At 41.4% G+C, this 16,544-nt stretch overlaps 1 protein-coding gene and 2 pseudogenes across 1 annotated transcript; 1 reads left to right on the top strand and 2 right to left on the bottom strand.

Moving 5' to 3' along the window:
• Positions 1 to 3,000: 3,000 nt before the first annotated feature.
• On the bottom strand, positions 3,001 to 3,650 carry LOC147455127 (uncharacterized; annotated as a pseudogene).
• A 136-nt stretch (positions 3,651 to 3,786) lies between these two features.
• LOC147455125 (uncharacterized) overlaps positions 3,787 to 16,544 on the bottom strand; it is a 28,035-nt pseudogene continuing 15,277 nt past the window's right edge.
• Positions 5,990 to 8,386, top strand: LOC147455126 (uncharacterized). The gene is made up of 2 exons (XM_086515161.1): positions 5,990 to 7,772; positions 7,923 to 8,386. Exons 1-2 carry the CDS (start codon positions 6,653 to 6,655, stop codon positions 8,384 to 8,386), a joined length of 1,584 nt encoding a protein of 527 aa, XP_086371287.1. The 5' UTR covers positions 5,990 to 6,652.

The raw sequence follows: 16,544 nt of genomic DNA, 5'->3' as shown, positions 1-16,544 counted from the left end.
TCAACTTTACATTTTTGTAACAATAATTGAAAGTAAATCTTAATCATCACGGGATTTTTATATCAAAAATTATGAAAATTATAAAATTAGGCTAAAAAATGGACTGCTTTGTTAGCCTGCTACTAACATTATGCCCATACATGTGTTTATTGACTTCTTCCATGACAAGGAGCTCAAAAAAACTCCTGCTATGCTTATCTTAAGGCCATAGAAATGCCTCACTTTTTTAGATGATTCTTGGGATGTCAATGATGTGATGGCATCTTATGCAAGGTTGATAAGAACTCTATTGTGTGTAAGTGTGTGATATCCTCTCAGAACTTCATAGCTTCCTTCCATTACATGAGGTGGCATCAAGTGAATGGTCATTTTGTAGTTGTGGACTATGATTTTTCAAATAATATTAATAATTCTTTGAGGGTTCTTGAGGTGGAGTGTGGCATGACCTAGTGATATTTTTTTGCATTCGAGGTAATGTCACAGTACAACATGTATGCAAGGACTGGGAGAATAAGGTTGACATCAATCTACCTCCAATGTTTCTTTTCCAGTGCAGAATGCAAAAGAAAGTGTGTTTTTGTAAGTATACCCTGTCGTTGCGTTTATTCCTTTTCTGTTTGCCACTATCACAATGCTTTGGTCTAATCTATATTTTGGAATAATAGTGACGTACAAGTCCCACAAAGAAAGGAGAAGAAGATACTATGTGCAGAGTTAAGAGATGATCAACTAAACATAGTGCATTGCAAGTTCTAATACAAGAAGGTGGCTCTCACAAAGTGGCATGAGGTTACCAAAGAGCTCTAACCTACAATTTTGTAACGAAGTTGTACACGACACTTTTGTAAACGTTATACATATATCAATGCAAAAACTATTTTCTTGCAAACATATTTTGGATACAATTTCTTTTCCAATTTTGATTCCAATTACCTTTACTTTGGTTATAATCATGTACACTATACTGTCAAATTGAATACATTGAGTTCAAACTCTTGTTTAGAATATGAGGATATCCTTCCCAGGCTTGAGAATCAATAGTAGAATGTAAAGACTCACCGTGGGAGGTACAAAAGGATGAGGTAGTATGGGCAGGTGAAGGAGAAATAGCCTCCACAACATGATCAACAAAGGGTGCTAGGTGATGTTGAGGAGATCGCCAAGGTGTTGGTTGATGTGTAGGAGAGCATGAGAGAGAGTGCAAAGGTGTTGTATCATGAGAAAAAGAGCACACGAGAGAGCTTGGGGATGTTGGTGATGGATGGGGGTTGAGAAACATTAGCTTCCTCATCCTCTATAAAATTAGGTAGAACAAAAAGGCTAGAAGTAGACCCATCAAAAAGACAAGCGGAGTCCTCTGCAAGTGCTTGTTGTGTTGCTAGAGTCTCTTCTTTGTATCTTCAAGGTGGAGGCCATGATTGTGAACTTGGTTGTGGTGAGACAAATGCATCGAGGTCTCCATTGTACTTCACTACCACAAGATTATTGAAATTCTGGGCCATATTTTTCTTGAAGACCTCAACATGAGCATCATAATACTCTACCAAGTTCCTAGCCTACAAACTATTCCCTACCCTCATTAACTTTAAGAAGAGATTCTTTCTCACCCATAGCAAATGCACTCCAGCACAAGTTTTGCATTGCAAAAACTCTCCATCCACAAGAATGTCTATTGTTCTATTTTGGCACCTTCCAACTCAAAATTAGTGTGTCGTCGCATAGTTGCTATTGAGTCAACGCCTTTAGGGAAGCCATAAGTTTTTTAGTAGAGAGTGATGACTAGCTGCATTAAAGCTGCAAAACTAACTAAGTATCACTTACCTCCAAAAATTCCAAGGAGCCCATGTATGGGAATTGGCAAGGTAGTAACATTGGCGCTTAATGTTTAATCCAACAAAGCTTCAATGAGAACTATTTGAACCAAAGAATGGATTTAGCTCCTAATTTCAACACTTACTCTTCATTGTAAGTCAAAATTAAAACCTTGGTTGTGTCCATATTGATGGATTAAAACCAATCAACAAAGTCAATCAAGGAGGGGGGATCTGAGGTGAGCACCACTAGCATAGCTACCTTGGATTAAACATTCCACAAAAGGTTGGAGACCAGCAAGCTACGAGTGGAAAAGAAAAATGTGATCAAGAGACTAGACATTACTAAATTGGAATTGAGCAAGCAAAACAAACCTCACATACCATAGACCACAATTTATAATTCTACAGTACATACATAGGGAAAAGAGTTAGGGTAGAAGGGGTGGTACTTGGTTTATTGGTGAAAGGTAGACATAATGTCCTCAATAGAGTTAAGTTCTTTAAAGGTGATAGTGAGGGTGCGATTTGATGCCAAATTTAGTGGGGAGGGAGGAAAGAAGAGGGTGCAGTGATAGGCCTAGATTTAGGGGGGAAAGGCCTTCCATATACATTGTAAGAGTATGGGTCCATACGATGTAAACATCCCAATAGCATTCGTGCCCACTATTGATCAGCAGACGGTGAAAAAGGTACCTTGATTTACATCTATGCGAACCCTTGGGTGAAATCTTCCACTTGCTGGTAGTAATAGAGTCAATGAGAAGAGGTAGTGGGATGTTGTTGGCACCCTCTTCAAATATAGTCAATACTTTTGTAGTTGGCTCACTACATTCTCCCTTGTTAAGCCTTCCATATTCATAAGCTGCATTATGGTTTTCGGCCCTGTTGTTCGCACGCCAAGGTGAGTGCATCCACAAACCTATTGTGCAACTCACATGTCCATAGGCCTAGAAGATAAGGGAAATGAGACCTCCTCATGTACATTCTCAGCTGAGAAGGCGGCCTCTTTGGCCTCACCATCTACTAACATAATCTACTAACAGAATCTGGCGGAAGGGGGAGCCCTTTACACGTGTCGCAATCTGCGACCTGAAGGCTAAAGTCCAAAACAAAAACAAGCCCCTTTGCACGCGATAAAGAGGGAGAGAGGGGGAGAGAGAGAGACCGCCGAAGGCGGCCGGCCATACTAATCAACATCTAATTGTGGAGCAACATCGCTTCCCTCATATGTACACTGTCGTCGTTCATTTGCACTTGCAACACCTTCTGCTCCATCGTGTTGTGCATTCCCTCTCACACGTGCCACCATCTCCATCTCCTTTTGCTTCTGCAGGTTGAAATCCAAGAGCTACACCATAGCTCCTTAGCTCAACGTCACGGGAAGTGAAATTTCTCTCGAGGATCGTCTCCTCCTTGGCCAAGGTTGATGGGAAACAATTAGAATCACAGAGCCAGAGAGAGACTCCACCACTTCTATTGGCAGCATGTAGTGGTGATGCAATTTCCTTGTATAGTTGATCTCGAGAGTTGATTACAACAAAGATTTTAAGGTGCTCTGAGCGAGGGTTGTCATGGTCATCTACTATTGGGGGGAACGTAATTGATGGGCACTAGAAAGAGAAGAAAATGCAGTGTGGTAAGAGGAATGAAGAGGGGAGCGGGAGAAGCGAGTTGGGACAATTAGGCCAAAATAAGGCATTGCAAGAGGGAGATGAGATATGCGAGAGAAGGGAGACCCTCCTTCAGCCACTCATGAAACGTCCCCTCGTCCTCATCATCGTCATCTTCCTCAACCTCTGCCTTGAAGAAACCCTTCTGCTGCTTCACCTCCCCCATCTCATAAGCCACCTCTCTCTCTTTCTCTCTCTCTCTCTCTCTCTCTCTCTCAGCGCAAGTACTTGTGCTGTGTGTGTGTGTGTGTGAGAGAGAGAGAGAGAGAGAGAGAGAGAGAGAGAGAGAGAGAGAGGACATGTTAATGCCTCAACTTGTTTTCAGAAGTGTGTTCGCTTTGTTGAGTTGCATGCTTAACCTCTGACTTCTTCGTTCCACCTTGACAATTTTAGGCCATGTGCGTATGTAAACACTAACGTTGTTTCTGGAGCATATGCCTATTCTGTGAGATTCACATGACTTGGGAAACTTGTGCTTGCTCACTAGGGTAAAGGGGCCATTAAAAAACCAAGGCCCTTTCATGGGACACTTTTTTGGGACAAAAGAAGACGAGGAGTAAACCATTATTAGTCCAGTTGAGAGGGAAAATTTACGTGGAAATAAAGACGGACGGGACCCTTTCTGTCTCATGATAGGATCCTTTCGCGTACATAATAAAAGAAATATGATGTTCCAACAAGGTCACGATCTGCTTCAAATCCAACGTCCTGATGAAGATGACTGACCCTAACTTCTCTTCCCTCCCGTCCATGATCTGATGCATACTGACCCACCACCTGCACACTAACAACCTTCATCAACAACTTTAATTTCTCAATAGAATAACTGCACTATTAAACAAGAACAGATAGCGTTGCAGCCAGCAACATCAGCCCACACACACACACACTCCTACAGCTCTACAACATCAACCCACACACCCCCATACAAGGTCTAATTTCATCACCATCACCCTTTCTTGCTGTAATGACAGATGAGTTACAGCCAGCAACATCAATCCACACACACACACACACACCCCTTCAGCTCTGCAACATCAGCCCACAAACACTCCCCTACAACCTCAGCTTTCATCACCCTTCAACATGTTATACCCACTTTCCTGCTCTTATGACAGTTTGAGGCAGGACAACATTAATCCCAATTTCAGCAAGTTTGTGACGGCAGTTTGAACTCTACTTAACACACCTTTAAGATATTACTTCCCATCACAAACCACTTCAATGCATGCAGACAATTTCTCCAGCGACTTTTGAAAAGAGATGCCGATTAGAACAGTATGGCCTCAACTGCTCCTTGTGAATGCAAGGCATGTCTAATTGACATACACCCACAACTCGAAGGTCTTCTTTGTACAACTCTCTTGTTGCACAAGAACGGGGGAAGGGTTTGTTGTTGTGGCAAAGTGCATGTCCTACCGATTTTCATGTGCAAACTTCCTCGCAGAAAGGCTCCATTCGTGACACCCAAGCATCCAACCTCATCTCCTAAACCAAAGGAAGCCCACAGTCCCAAACATCCAACCTCATCCCTTAAACCAAAGGAGGACCACAGTCCCAAAACTACTCCACCCAAGCCCCCTCCCAAAAGAAAGTTCTCAGTCAAGGAATACTCTCGGCTTTTGGAAAACATTTCAGTTTGACTTTGTTTCAAACTACCTTGGAGTAAGTCTCTTTTTACCCTCTTATTTCTCTACTGTCAATTTAAGTTCCATCCCACATAATATACTTCCCTAAAGTTTGTTTTTACTTTTACTTCCTAGTCCATATATTTTCAGTTTTGGTTACACCGCACATAAGATTTATTTCTCTATAGTCAGTTGTTAATTTTTTATCTTTCGAGTTCATGTTCTTTCATATTTGGTTCTCTTATTTCTGTGCTATCAGTTTCAGTTTTATCCCACATAAGATTTTGCTTTCCTCAAGTAACTTTTTACTTCTACTTTCTAGTTCATGTATTTACAGTTTTGGTTACACCGCACATGAGCTCTATTTCACTAAAGTGGTTTATTTTTTATCTTTATAGTTCATGTTCTTTTAGATTTAGTTCCATGCCACTTAAAATTTACATTCAGAATGTCCCATTCAACGAATAAAATTATAATTAGTTCTGAATCATGCAAGACTAACCCTGATATTGACATTTGATTCACAGGTATGGCAAAAAGAAAACAGTCCATCGAAGTTTCACCTATCAAAACTAAAGGCAACAATCCACATGTGCCACAGGCCAAACAAAATTCCACAGTCACATCCCCGCAGAGGTGCAAAAAGAGAGTAAGATTTACACTAGCACAAAAGTCTACTGTCAGCAATCATTCTTCCCCAAGGGAACATGGAAAAACTTCAAGGAAAAATTATGCCAACAGTTTCACTTCCTCAAAGGTACATGGGAGCAACAGCCACATAAAACCACTATTCTCAGTAACCAGAACTTCTACAAGGAAGAAGCCACCACTTCCTAAACAAGCCAAGCCTCTACCTTCCAGCAAAAAGCCACCACTTCTGAAACAAGCCAAGCCTAATTTCCCCAGACAAACATCCACAACTACTCAGATAGAAGCCATTGTAGATGCATCAATTCACTTGCCCCTTGAAAATGAAGAAGACAACCAGCTAACTGCTCAAAAGATCAAAAAGCGCACAGTTTTGACTTGGACAGAACAAGACATGGCAAAAGCACTTCAAGTCCGAGAGGAAGGCCTTTCCTAACGCAAGTGTGCTCTTCAATTTGGTATAAGCAGGTCTGCTATTACTAATTGGGAAGAAGGGAGAACCCAAAAGAAGAAAAAAGGACCACTGACACAACTGAGCATTGCAGAAGAAGAAGCTCTCCTTCAATGGATATTTTCAAAGTGTGAGTCTGGGCATGGAGTGTCAGTACTTGATGTAAAGCTGAAGGTTGCTGAAATCTGCCAGACAAGACAGACCACGTTCTCAAACGGTATTCCTGGAAAGAGCTGGTGGGAAGGCTTCCGCAGAAGACATCCTAAGTTAGTGTTCAGAGTGTCAGAGGGATTAGATCAATCTAGAGCTAACAAATTCAAGACAGAGATAGTAAAGACACTGCACGAAAACCTTCAGAAGTTATACACAGAGCATTGTTACCCACCTACCAACATTTGGAATGCAGACGAGACCGGATTTCAAGGCTCTAGGGACAAGGGTATGAAGGTGTTAGCGAAGAAAGGAGCAAAAGCAGTGTATGGAATCACTTGTGATTCGCGAGAGTGGATGACGGTATTGTGTTGTGTGAATGCCGCAGGTCAAGCCATACCATCCTATTATATCTTCAAGGGCAGCCGCATTACTATGAATTATGTTCAGCATTGCGAGCCAGGAGCAGCCATGGCAATGCAAAAGAAAGCTTGGATGACAGGGGACCTTTTTCAAGCATGGTTGGAGCATTTTGATAATGCAATAACCCAAACAATGGGCAAGGATTGCAGGCATCTACTTATCCTTGACGGGCATGGAAGTCATGTGTCCCTAGATGTCGTGGCAAAAGATCATGCTGCTGGAATCGACATAATCACTTTACCCGCCCACACTTCGCACAGGCTTCAACCTCTAGATGTGAGTGTATTCAAATCATTGAAAGTGCAGTTTCGAAAAGAGAGAGATATTTGGCAGCAGCGAACTGCTTCAAGGCAAGCAACAAAATCAGAACTCGCATCTATAGTGTCTAGAGCTATTCAAACTTCTTTCATGGAAGCTAATATTAAGGCCGGGTTTCGTGCAACCGGCATATGGCCATTAGATTCAGCAGTCGTTCGCTTTGATGGCATGCCAGGAACTTACATCAACCTAATTGAAGACTCGACAGCTGGATTGGGGACAGATCTAGGTACTAACATCGATGATAATCCATCTGTAGTGCCATGCACACCAATGCATGCGAATAGTGAAGACGAGGCAATTTTTGCCTTACACAGCATGGCTGCTCAGCTAGATGAGGACATTTTAAGAGAACATGGAGAGATAGAGCAAGTGATGACATTTACACAGCTAATGGAAGAAGGTGATGTTCTCGACTTCCAAAACGGGCCACATGAAATCATGCTTACCAGTTGTGATGTGCATACAGTCAATGTAAATCAGCCAGCATCATCCAGTCTCTTCACTCCTCTAGCAAGCAATAGAGGTTCACACAGTCACTTGAATGCAACAAACCCTACAAGGTCAAGTTCAACAGGGCAGACAGGGGCAGAAATTGAAGCTGAAAATGCCAATCACAATTTTTCAAAACAACAAAGACAGCCTGCAGATTCACAGCCAGCCTCATCCAGTCCTTTCACTCCTCTAGGTAATAGAGGTACAAACAGTCACATGAACGAAACAAACACTGCAAGGTCAAGTTCAACAGGGCAGACAGGGACAGAAATTGAAGTTGAAAATGCCATTCATAATTTCTCTATACTACAAAGGCAGCCCGCAGATTCACACATTATTGATCTCTTGCGGATACCATCAAAAGATGTATGTGTGAGACAGGTGAATAGAGAAGCCTTCGTCGACTACACCAATAGCTTGATTCTTACTTCCACTCAATACATGGAAAGTATGAAAGAAAAAACCGCAAAAAGGCAAGAGATAGCCAAGGCAAGGGAATCAAAAAGATTGGAGAAGGAGAAGAAAAGAGCACAAGCAGAAGCAGATAAAGAGTTAGCAAAGCAGAGGCGACTTGAAGCACAGCAAGAAAGGCAATCACGTAAATCTTGGAATGTGCAACAACAATTTTTTGAAGCGCGCATGCGCTCTATCTTATGGGAGGGTGGTACTTCACATGGATTATTGTTGAGACCATTACATGTAGACACCATGTATCATGCATTCGCACGCAAGCAGAGAATGGAAAAGTTACGGCATACACGAGAAGCCCAAAAATCTGTTTTGAGATGACTTAACACCTTTTGCTTAGTAGATGTCTCCACTTATGTTCCTTCTCATATATCCTCTTCACCACCATTTTGCCTATCTATCTAGCTCAACCGAATTAGCTTTTCTTAACCCCCCTTATCTACTAGGCTATTTTACTGGTTTTTGGTTCAATTTTTCTTTAACACATGCCAGCCCTACCTATGTACCCTTACCAAATGATGAATCCAAATTGCTATGATGAATCCGACTTGATGTATCCAAATGATGTATGTTTCTATTTCATGCCTTATGCTATAACAATACTCTTATGGAAAAAGCTTAACAAGCCTAACATTGCATTTACATTTAGAATACGAGAAATTGAAATTGCTGAGTGAGATAGATACTCACATTTACTCAAAGTAGACTGTGACGAGACCCCATGCGAGGACTGTAAACGTTGCACAAAGTCACCGTAGCTATAACCCATGAAGAGCCCTCCTTTACACTCAAAAGCTCAAGACTGTTAATGTAACGACAGGTGAATAAGAGCAGTTTTTGGGTGTAAAGACAACAACTTAGGAGCCCTGTTTTGAGCTACAAGCTCACTCTGCAAGCAGGAGACTTCTCAGTTTTACCAAAGCATTGTGATGGAAATTGTGATGGAAAGGGGGAGCAGTGAGCACAAAGCTTTGAGAAGACAGGGAGAGGCTATGGTGGAGTGCATGCAGGAACTTCATGCGTCTCTGGCCTCTCATGCAGGAAAATCATGCGCGGTGTAGCCTTTCAAGGCCCTGCGAGGAAGGTCACCATGGGCGGTGCAGCCTTTCAAGGCCTTGCGAGGAAGTGCAGAGGCCTATGACCTCGCATGCACGCATAGAATGCCCTAGGGACACTAATTTGACTGTGTGAGTGTGAGCTCAAGCACAACATCAAAATTGGAGTAGCCCTGTTTATTAGGAGCGTGATTGGCTTAGAGTTAGATAGGGTTAAGACACATGTTTGAATGTGAGTGGCTCTTTAAACATGCCAGATAGGCAGATGCATGGTGCCTTGTCATCCTTGCAAAGAGTAACTGCCACCCCGAGATTGCACTGACCAAGGACAAGTGCACGGCATCCTCAGTATTTCTTTTTGCTGCCATTTTTGTTACAAAGGAAATATTGTATTTGATAATTACCCCAGCTCCCTTAGGGTAAATCACTTTCTCCTTATCTCCTCATGTGCAGAGACACATGCCGCTCCAGATCAATACTCTAAATGCCCAAAATTGCAAAATTTTGGACCCCTAAACCACCCTCTCCCTTAGGTGGCCCTAAGATGGCCCCTTTACCCTAAGTATTGATGTCTTGATGCACCATTCAAAAACTTAGCTTCGCACCCGTCCCCACGAGGCATTGAAGCATGGGATGGCCGCAAGCAGCCTTCGCTCAAAAAACAAAGTCATGAGTTTCTGAAATATGCAAGTCCAAAAATTGGCTTGTTGGAAAGATGCGAGACCATACAGAGCATACAATAGTATGCCTAGAAAAGAAATGTGTCTCTAGTTCTCTGTGTCCGTCAACTAGACATTTCCAAGTTGTACAAAAGTTTTCCAAATTGGAAACATCAACCTGTACAAAACATGTTGAAACAACAGCCTCCAAGACTAGGAAACATCGTGATTATATCCAATTGAGGGTAGACAAGCATACCAACATCCCAAGACATATTGAATACTACAGCAAGAAATACATTGTAACATGAAGTACTTGTGGGCGTAATCTTCCTCTTGCATGTATATCTGCATAGGGGAAGCTTTAGTTCTTCGTAATCATGCTTAGAGACAAATCTTGCAAAGAATTTTTATCTCTATATATGTAGAGAATGTTTTTGGTTTTTGATTTTGCAGCATTACAAAATTTAGATAAGAAGCTTTTTCAAGAAAACTAAAAGACTATGGTTTCAACCCACTCTCTCGTAAGTTTTTCAATTTAAGTTTATCTCTTACTATGACCCACGTTTCCAGACTTTTCAGAAGACAAGGAAACGATTGTTCTACTCGAAAATGCACAAATGACGTTTCAAACCTCTGGGTGGCGACTCTTGTAACAATCCAACATTTCACCTTCCAATGTTGCTCATCTTCCAAGCAGCTAATCTGAAGCTTTTCTTCATTAGTGAGATCCAAGATAACCTATTTATCCAGCTAGAAGCTCTCTCTCCAAGATAACCTACTTAGCTAGAAGATCCCTCTCAGCCTCTCTATATGTTTCTCTCTTCCTCTCTTCATGTCTCTCTCTCTCTCTCTCTCTCTCTCTCTCCCCCCAAGTGGGTGCTTAGCACCCAACACCCATATGGGTTTACGAGGATCGGCAACCCAGCTAGAGCATGGAAGCACGAAACCCATATGGGTGTTGGGTGCTAAGCACCCACTTGGGCAGAGAGAGAGAGAGAGAGAGAGAGAGAGAGAGAGAGGGAGAGAGATCCACTTGGGCTATGTGAGAGAGAGAGACTCCCTCTCTCTCACACAACCCAAGTGGGTGTTGGACGCTAAGTGGCCACTTGGACTGAGAGATAGATTTAGATAGATAGATAGATTTTATTATCGTCCTTGGAGGTCAAATATGACCTATGGGACCAAAGTTACATGTGATGTAGTATGTGTATGGCTGATGAGTGACTCTCGATGCTCCAAAATTGTAGTGATGAGAGTCGCAATGGAGAGCCCACACTTTGGCTGGGAGAGGAAAGTGTGTAGGTCTAAGTTATGGCTGAAAATGTGAGAGAAGCAAGTTCGGATGTGATCAAAAGCTGAGCACTCTAGTAGTGTGTGGTACTCAGACTCTCGAACTTACAGTGAGCATAATGTGCACAATCGATTTGACTCTTCTCCATTGCCCCAACGCCCTATCTCGCATCGAAGGAAATGGGAGCTAAGCCGAATTGCTGCGATAGTGCGTATCGCGGACAAGGGAATAGGCTCAAGCATGTAAGTGTGAGTACGGTTTCCTCTCTCAGCGAAGAACATGGTTTTGTAGTTGGGGGCAATATAGGTGGTGTAATGTATGAATCGTGACCCACCGGATTTCTCCCAAGCCGTAATACATTGGCGTTGTAGAAAAGCTTCATTCACTTGAGAGTCAATTGAAGCATCATGTAGCAAGTGTAATGCATCCCATCTCCCAAACCACTTCTTTATGTCTTGCATCCATCCCGTGCTCAAGATCTTGCTTTTATGCGTCTTTTGAACTTTTTTGCTTGCTTCCCATGCAATTGTAGGAAGTCGATGTGAGGGGTTTTGACGCATCTTTATCATGTACTCCACAACCCTTTCCATGCCCATAACCTCAATTGGAAGAGATCCCGACTCAAGAAGTAAGAGCATATATGGTGTTTGTGTCTTAACTTGGAGAAAGTTTGTAAGAAAACGCTTTTGGACATTCTCAAACTCTTTCCAAGTAGACTTTGAGATGCTCCCGCCCCACACTTCAACTCCATAAAGAAGAACCGGTGTCACCAATGCATCAAAAAGATACTTCTTGAGAACCCAACACTTGATGTTTCCCGCATTACACATGTTCTCAAATGCATAATATGCTCTCTTTCCCGCTTCCAAACGACGCATAGCACATTCATGCCACTTGTGATTGGATGGAACCTCAAGGCCAAGGTACTTAAAGCTCTCGACAACTTCAAGTGTCTCATTGTTGTACACAATGCATGGCTTCTCCTTATGGTTGGTTTTCACAAGCATAACCTTTGTTTTGGATTCATTTACAATCAGCCCACTATGCAAGCAAAAGTTCTCAAGGACAACCATAAGCTTTTGTGCATCTTCTAAAGTGTGTGCTAGAAGCACTACATCATCCGCATACAACAAAAGCATGATTACCGCATTGCAAATAGTGACCTCTTCAATGTCTTCTTCTTGCATAAAGTCAAGTACCATTTGCTCCAATTGATCGATGCATAGACCAAAGAGAGTTGGTGACAATGGACATCCTTGTTTAACCCCAATAGTGCTTACAAAAATTTCTGAAATTTCTCTTCCCATGCGCAATTGACAAATCACCTTCTCATAGATTCGAGAAACCGCAAGCATAAACTCACTTGGCACTTGGAGTTCTTCCATCCTTCTCCACAAATTGTTACGTGGAATCATATCAAAGGCTTTCTTAAAGTCCACAAAACAACAATACAATCGCTTGCCTTTCAACCGACTTTCCTCCATGAGAACACGAAGAGTGACAAGATGATCAATGGTGCTATGGCATCGACGAAAACCCGCTTGTCCCTTTGCACGCTTGTCATTCTCTTCAGCCCAATCACTCAATTTCATCTCCATTATGCATCCAAACAACTTTGCCATAAGAGACCCAATCATTATAGTCCGGTAGTTGCTTACATTCTTTACATCCCCTCCTTTATGCAAAGGCTTAACCCAATTAGTACTCCAATCATAAGGCATACCATGTTGAAGTGCAAGGTTGAACATATCACACATCCACTCATGGGTAAAATCTCCCGTCCATTTGATCATCTCTGGTTTGATATCTTGAAGATCTCCCGCTTTGCGAGTGGCCAACTTTTCAAGCCCACCGCATACATCCTCAATAGTAAAAAAAGACGGCATACATGGGAGTGAACCATAAAATGGCATTTTTTCAGTATTTTCTTGCTCATATAATTGCCTACAATGTGTGTACATATCCACTAGACTCAAGTTACCAAAATTCTCAACCCGCTTGCCTCTCAAGTTTCTCCAAAATCTTCCACATGCATGTGCCTTTTCTTGGACTTGAAATTCTTGTTGCTTTACTTCCCATCTTCTTCTCTTCTTTTGAATCAATGCCTTGTATGTACGCAAATGACTTTGATAGTTGTCTTTGTCCATAGTTGCATCAAGCTTTATCAAGGACTTTCGAGCATCTTGACATTCTTTATCAAACCACCTTTTGCGTGATCTCTCTTTGTGGATACCATGGAGATGCTTTATGGCAAAGCATTCTTCCGCACAAGAACAAATAGCTTTCTTGAAAGCTTCCCATTTAGTTTCCAATGGTGCATCACATTGAAGCTTTGTCATCCATAATTTTTGCTCAACCATTTCAATGTACATTGGTGCCCGTTTGAAATCCATACATAGTGATAACTTCTCTTTCCTTTGGCTGAGATTATTATGCTTAGTTGCTTCTCCACATGAAAGGTCAATACATAAGGTGCGATGGTCGGATTCCGGGGTCCATTGACCAAACATAAAACTCTTTATGCGATACATGATGGCTTCAGAGAGTAGCATATAGTCAATCACACTATCCCCATTATGTCTTCTACATGTAAATCCATTGGTTCCACTCCACAAAGATACACCATTGGCAATGAGCATACCCGTGCTATTACACATGTGTAAAAGTAACTTTCCATAGTGATCCGGCTCTTTCTCATCCATTGAAGTACGATCATACAAGTGAACTTCCTCCAACTCCCTTGAAATGTATGGCATATCAAATTGCTGAGTATCATGTTGCAATGTTTTTGTGCGAGCATTCATATCCCCAAATACAATAACATCACCTTCACCTTTGAAATAAGCAATGTCCTCTTCCAAATCAGAAAATGGTTGATCTCTATCCATGCAAGCATAAAAGGGAGAATCATGATGAGGAATGTAGCAACTGGCTACAAAAATGGGTGCTCTTTTTGGTGTCATAATTTTCAGCCATATATAACGTTTGTACTTGTCATCTTTCACAATTGATACAAAATCCTCCAATCCTTTCTTAACCATACATGCTAACCCTCCTTGTCCTCTTCGTTGCTTGAGATTCTTTGACCACATCAATGAATGTACATTGTAATCCTCCAAGCCGTTAATCCTTTGTGTATCATGCTCCCAAGTTTCAACAAGAAGTACAACATCGGCTTTGCTGTAGGGAGAGAGAGAGAGAGAGAGAGAGAGAGAGAGTGTGTGTAGGGAGGTGTTGTAGCAACGACTTAATCGCAACCCACACAAAATTATCAAATTTGTGGATCGGCAACCCAGCTAGAGCATGGAAGCACGAGCATTGGATGAATAGAAATAGAGGATTCAAGAGATCACCTCTCCAATGCAAGTAGAGATTAGCCATGGCAAGACAAACTCTAAACATACTTTAATCAGTAATCAATAAACTCCTACACACATCAAGTCCACCGAAGTCCAACTTACCATAGATTAGAAAACCCAAGCACACTAATGATAGGCACGCACTAATTACATTGGTGTTGGCCTCTCCAATCACCACATGCCAATCACGGCACTTCATCAATAGCTACACACACGAGGTGAACGGTGCTAGAGTTTCATAAAACCTATCCACACACAAGCAAACAATAGGGCACACACACTAATTACAAGATTAATACCCAACTTAATCAACCTAATTAGTGATGCTAAATATCGCAAATCGAATGCACATAGAAGAATAAGTGCAAAGAAGAAGTAGACTAGTTAGAAAATAGGGATTAGATCAATCAAGAATAGCTTACTCTAATTATAATGGATTAGCACTAGCCTCTTAAGCATGGACATTAAGCTCAAGTCTAGGCCATAGAGTGAACACGAGAGAGAGAGAGAGAGAGAGAGAGAGAGAGAGAGAGCTCTCAAAAGTGGATCCTCAAGAGTGGATACTCAAGAATGAAGCCTCCTTGCATAAAGGCTTCCTTTTAAAGGCTTTCACCACAATCCCTTCTACTATGGGTTTAAGCTTGAGCCCTCTAGCTAGCATATACAACTTTGGAACTCCAAATGAGCCCAAGAATTATACAAAGTAAGTTGAAAATATTATGCACAATCATAGCATATATCCCGCTTGATGCATAACCGATGTAGCATGTGCTAGCCGCTGCTAACATTCTCCCCTTCCTAATTTAATGGCGCACGTCCTCGTATGCCGGTGAAGCAAAACACGATGACATGGTAGAAAGCAAGTACATGGAAGAAATGTTGAGTTGCAAATCATAGGAACAAGTAATGAGCATCAAAGGCCAACAATGATAAAAACATGAAGTACAATGAACAATCATGCAAAGTGAATTTTTTGCTTCTAAAAGATGGGTGAATCATAGTTCAAAACTAAACAACATAAAGCAAAAAAACACCTAACTATCATGAAAATTAATCCACTTGAAATTTCACTTTTATGCATAAAACACAAGCAATTAATTATGACCCTAGGCTAATGCAATTTCATAAACCTATCAGCCTAAAACCTATGTGACCAATATTAATAAATCATTCAAGTCTATTATGTCTACGGGCTATAAAAAAGCACCTGATCTATTAGTACATTGTCACAGCTTTTTTGAAGCTCATGGAAGTTTTGTTTTTGTCATTCATAGAATAAATTAAAGCACAATACAAAGCTACCACCCCAAGGCAAGTCTAGGTGCGACTCTCGGCTCCTTGAACCCTCAAAAAGGTGTTCCAAAAGCCTACTAGCCTACCAAGGTGACGACTAACCCTTATCAGCCCAGGTCATCGGTTTAGGGCCTTGACCAAGCGAGCCAAGGTGATTCCCCTCACATGCCAAGTGCCAATAAGGTGCTAGACCTCACATAGACACAACATAACATAGAAATTTTATTTTCACGTGTCTAGTAGCATTTTTTGCTACTTTTTCTTGACACTTCTTTGCTTTATTGCTTCATTTTTTAGAACTTCTTTTATTGCTTCCAACATGAGATGCTTATGGAAATTGGACTAAAGGACTAAAGCCTAATCATAGCCCTAGGTCATGTTAAAAATGAATGGAGTATTAAGACTATCACTAAGAGTCTAGGAGTAATGAGAAATGAACCTACATTAACCTAAGGTCAAGGCCAATTACCTATGATTAGCACACATAAAACCTAATTTTTTGATGAGTTAACATTCACAAAGCAAAGTGTTGAAACTTTAGGATGCCTAGCTTTCGAACATGAAAGAACCATAGCTTAGAAGCAAAAATTATTAAGCCAAGCATAGAGAATGGAGAGATAAACAAAAGAGCAAAATCATGGAAGGATTACACCTATTCATGCTCTTTTGAGCATCCTTGAGCAAGCATCCCCTTTGTAGAGAAATCTCTTGATCTTATTATTTGCAAAAGAAGATTTTTAAAGCTTAGTGTAAACACAAGCTCCAATGGCCTTTTATTGAAAGCCACACAAAAAACATTAATGAAAACCTAAAGCTAGG

This window comes from Adiantum capillus-veneris, chromosome 6 (genome assembly GCF_014529385.1).
Source record: "Adiantum capillus-veneris isolate H3 chromosome 6, ASM1452938v2, whole genome shotgun sequence".
In the NCBI taxonomy this organism is placed as follows: domain Eukaryota; kingdom Viridiplantae; phylum Streptophyta; class Polypodiopsida; order Polypodiales; family Pteridaceae; genus Adiantum; species Adiantum capillus-veneris.
Note: the sequence above shows the minus strand (reverse complement) of the source record. Positions and strands in the feature narration are given on the sequence as shown.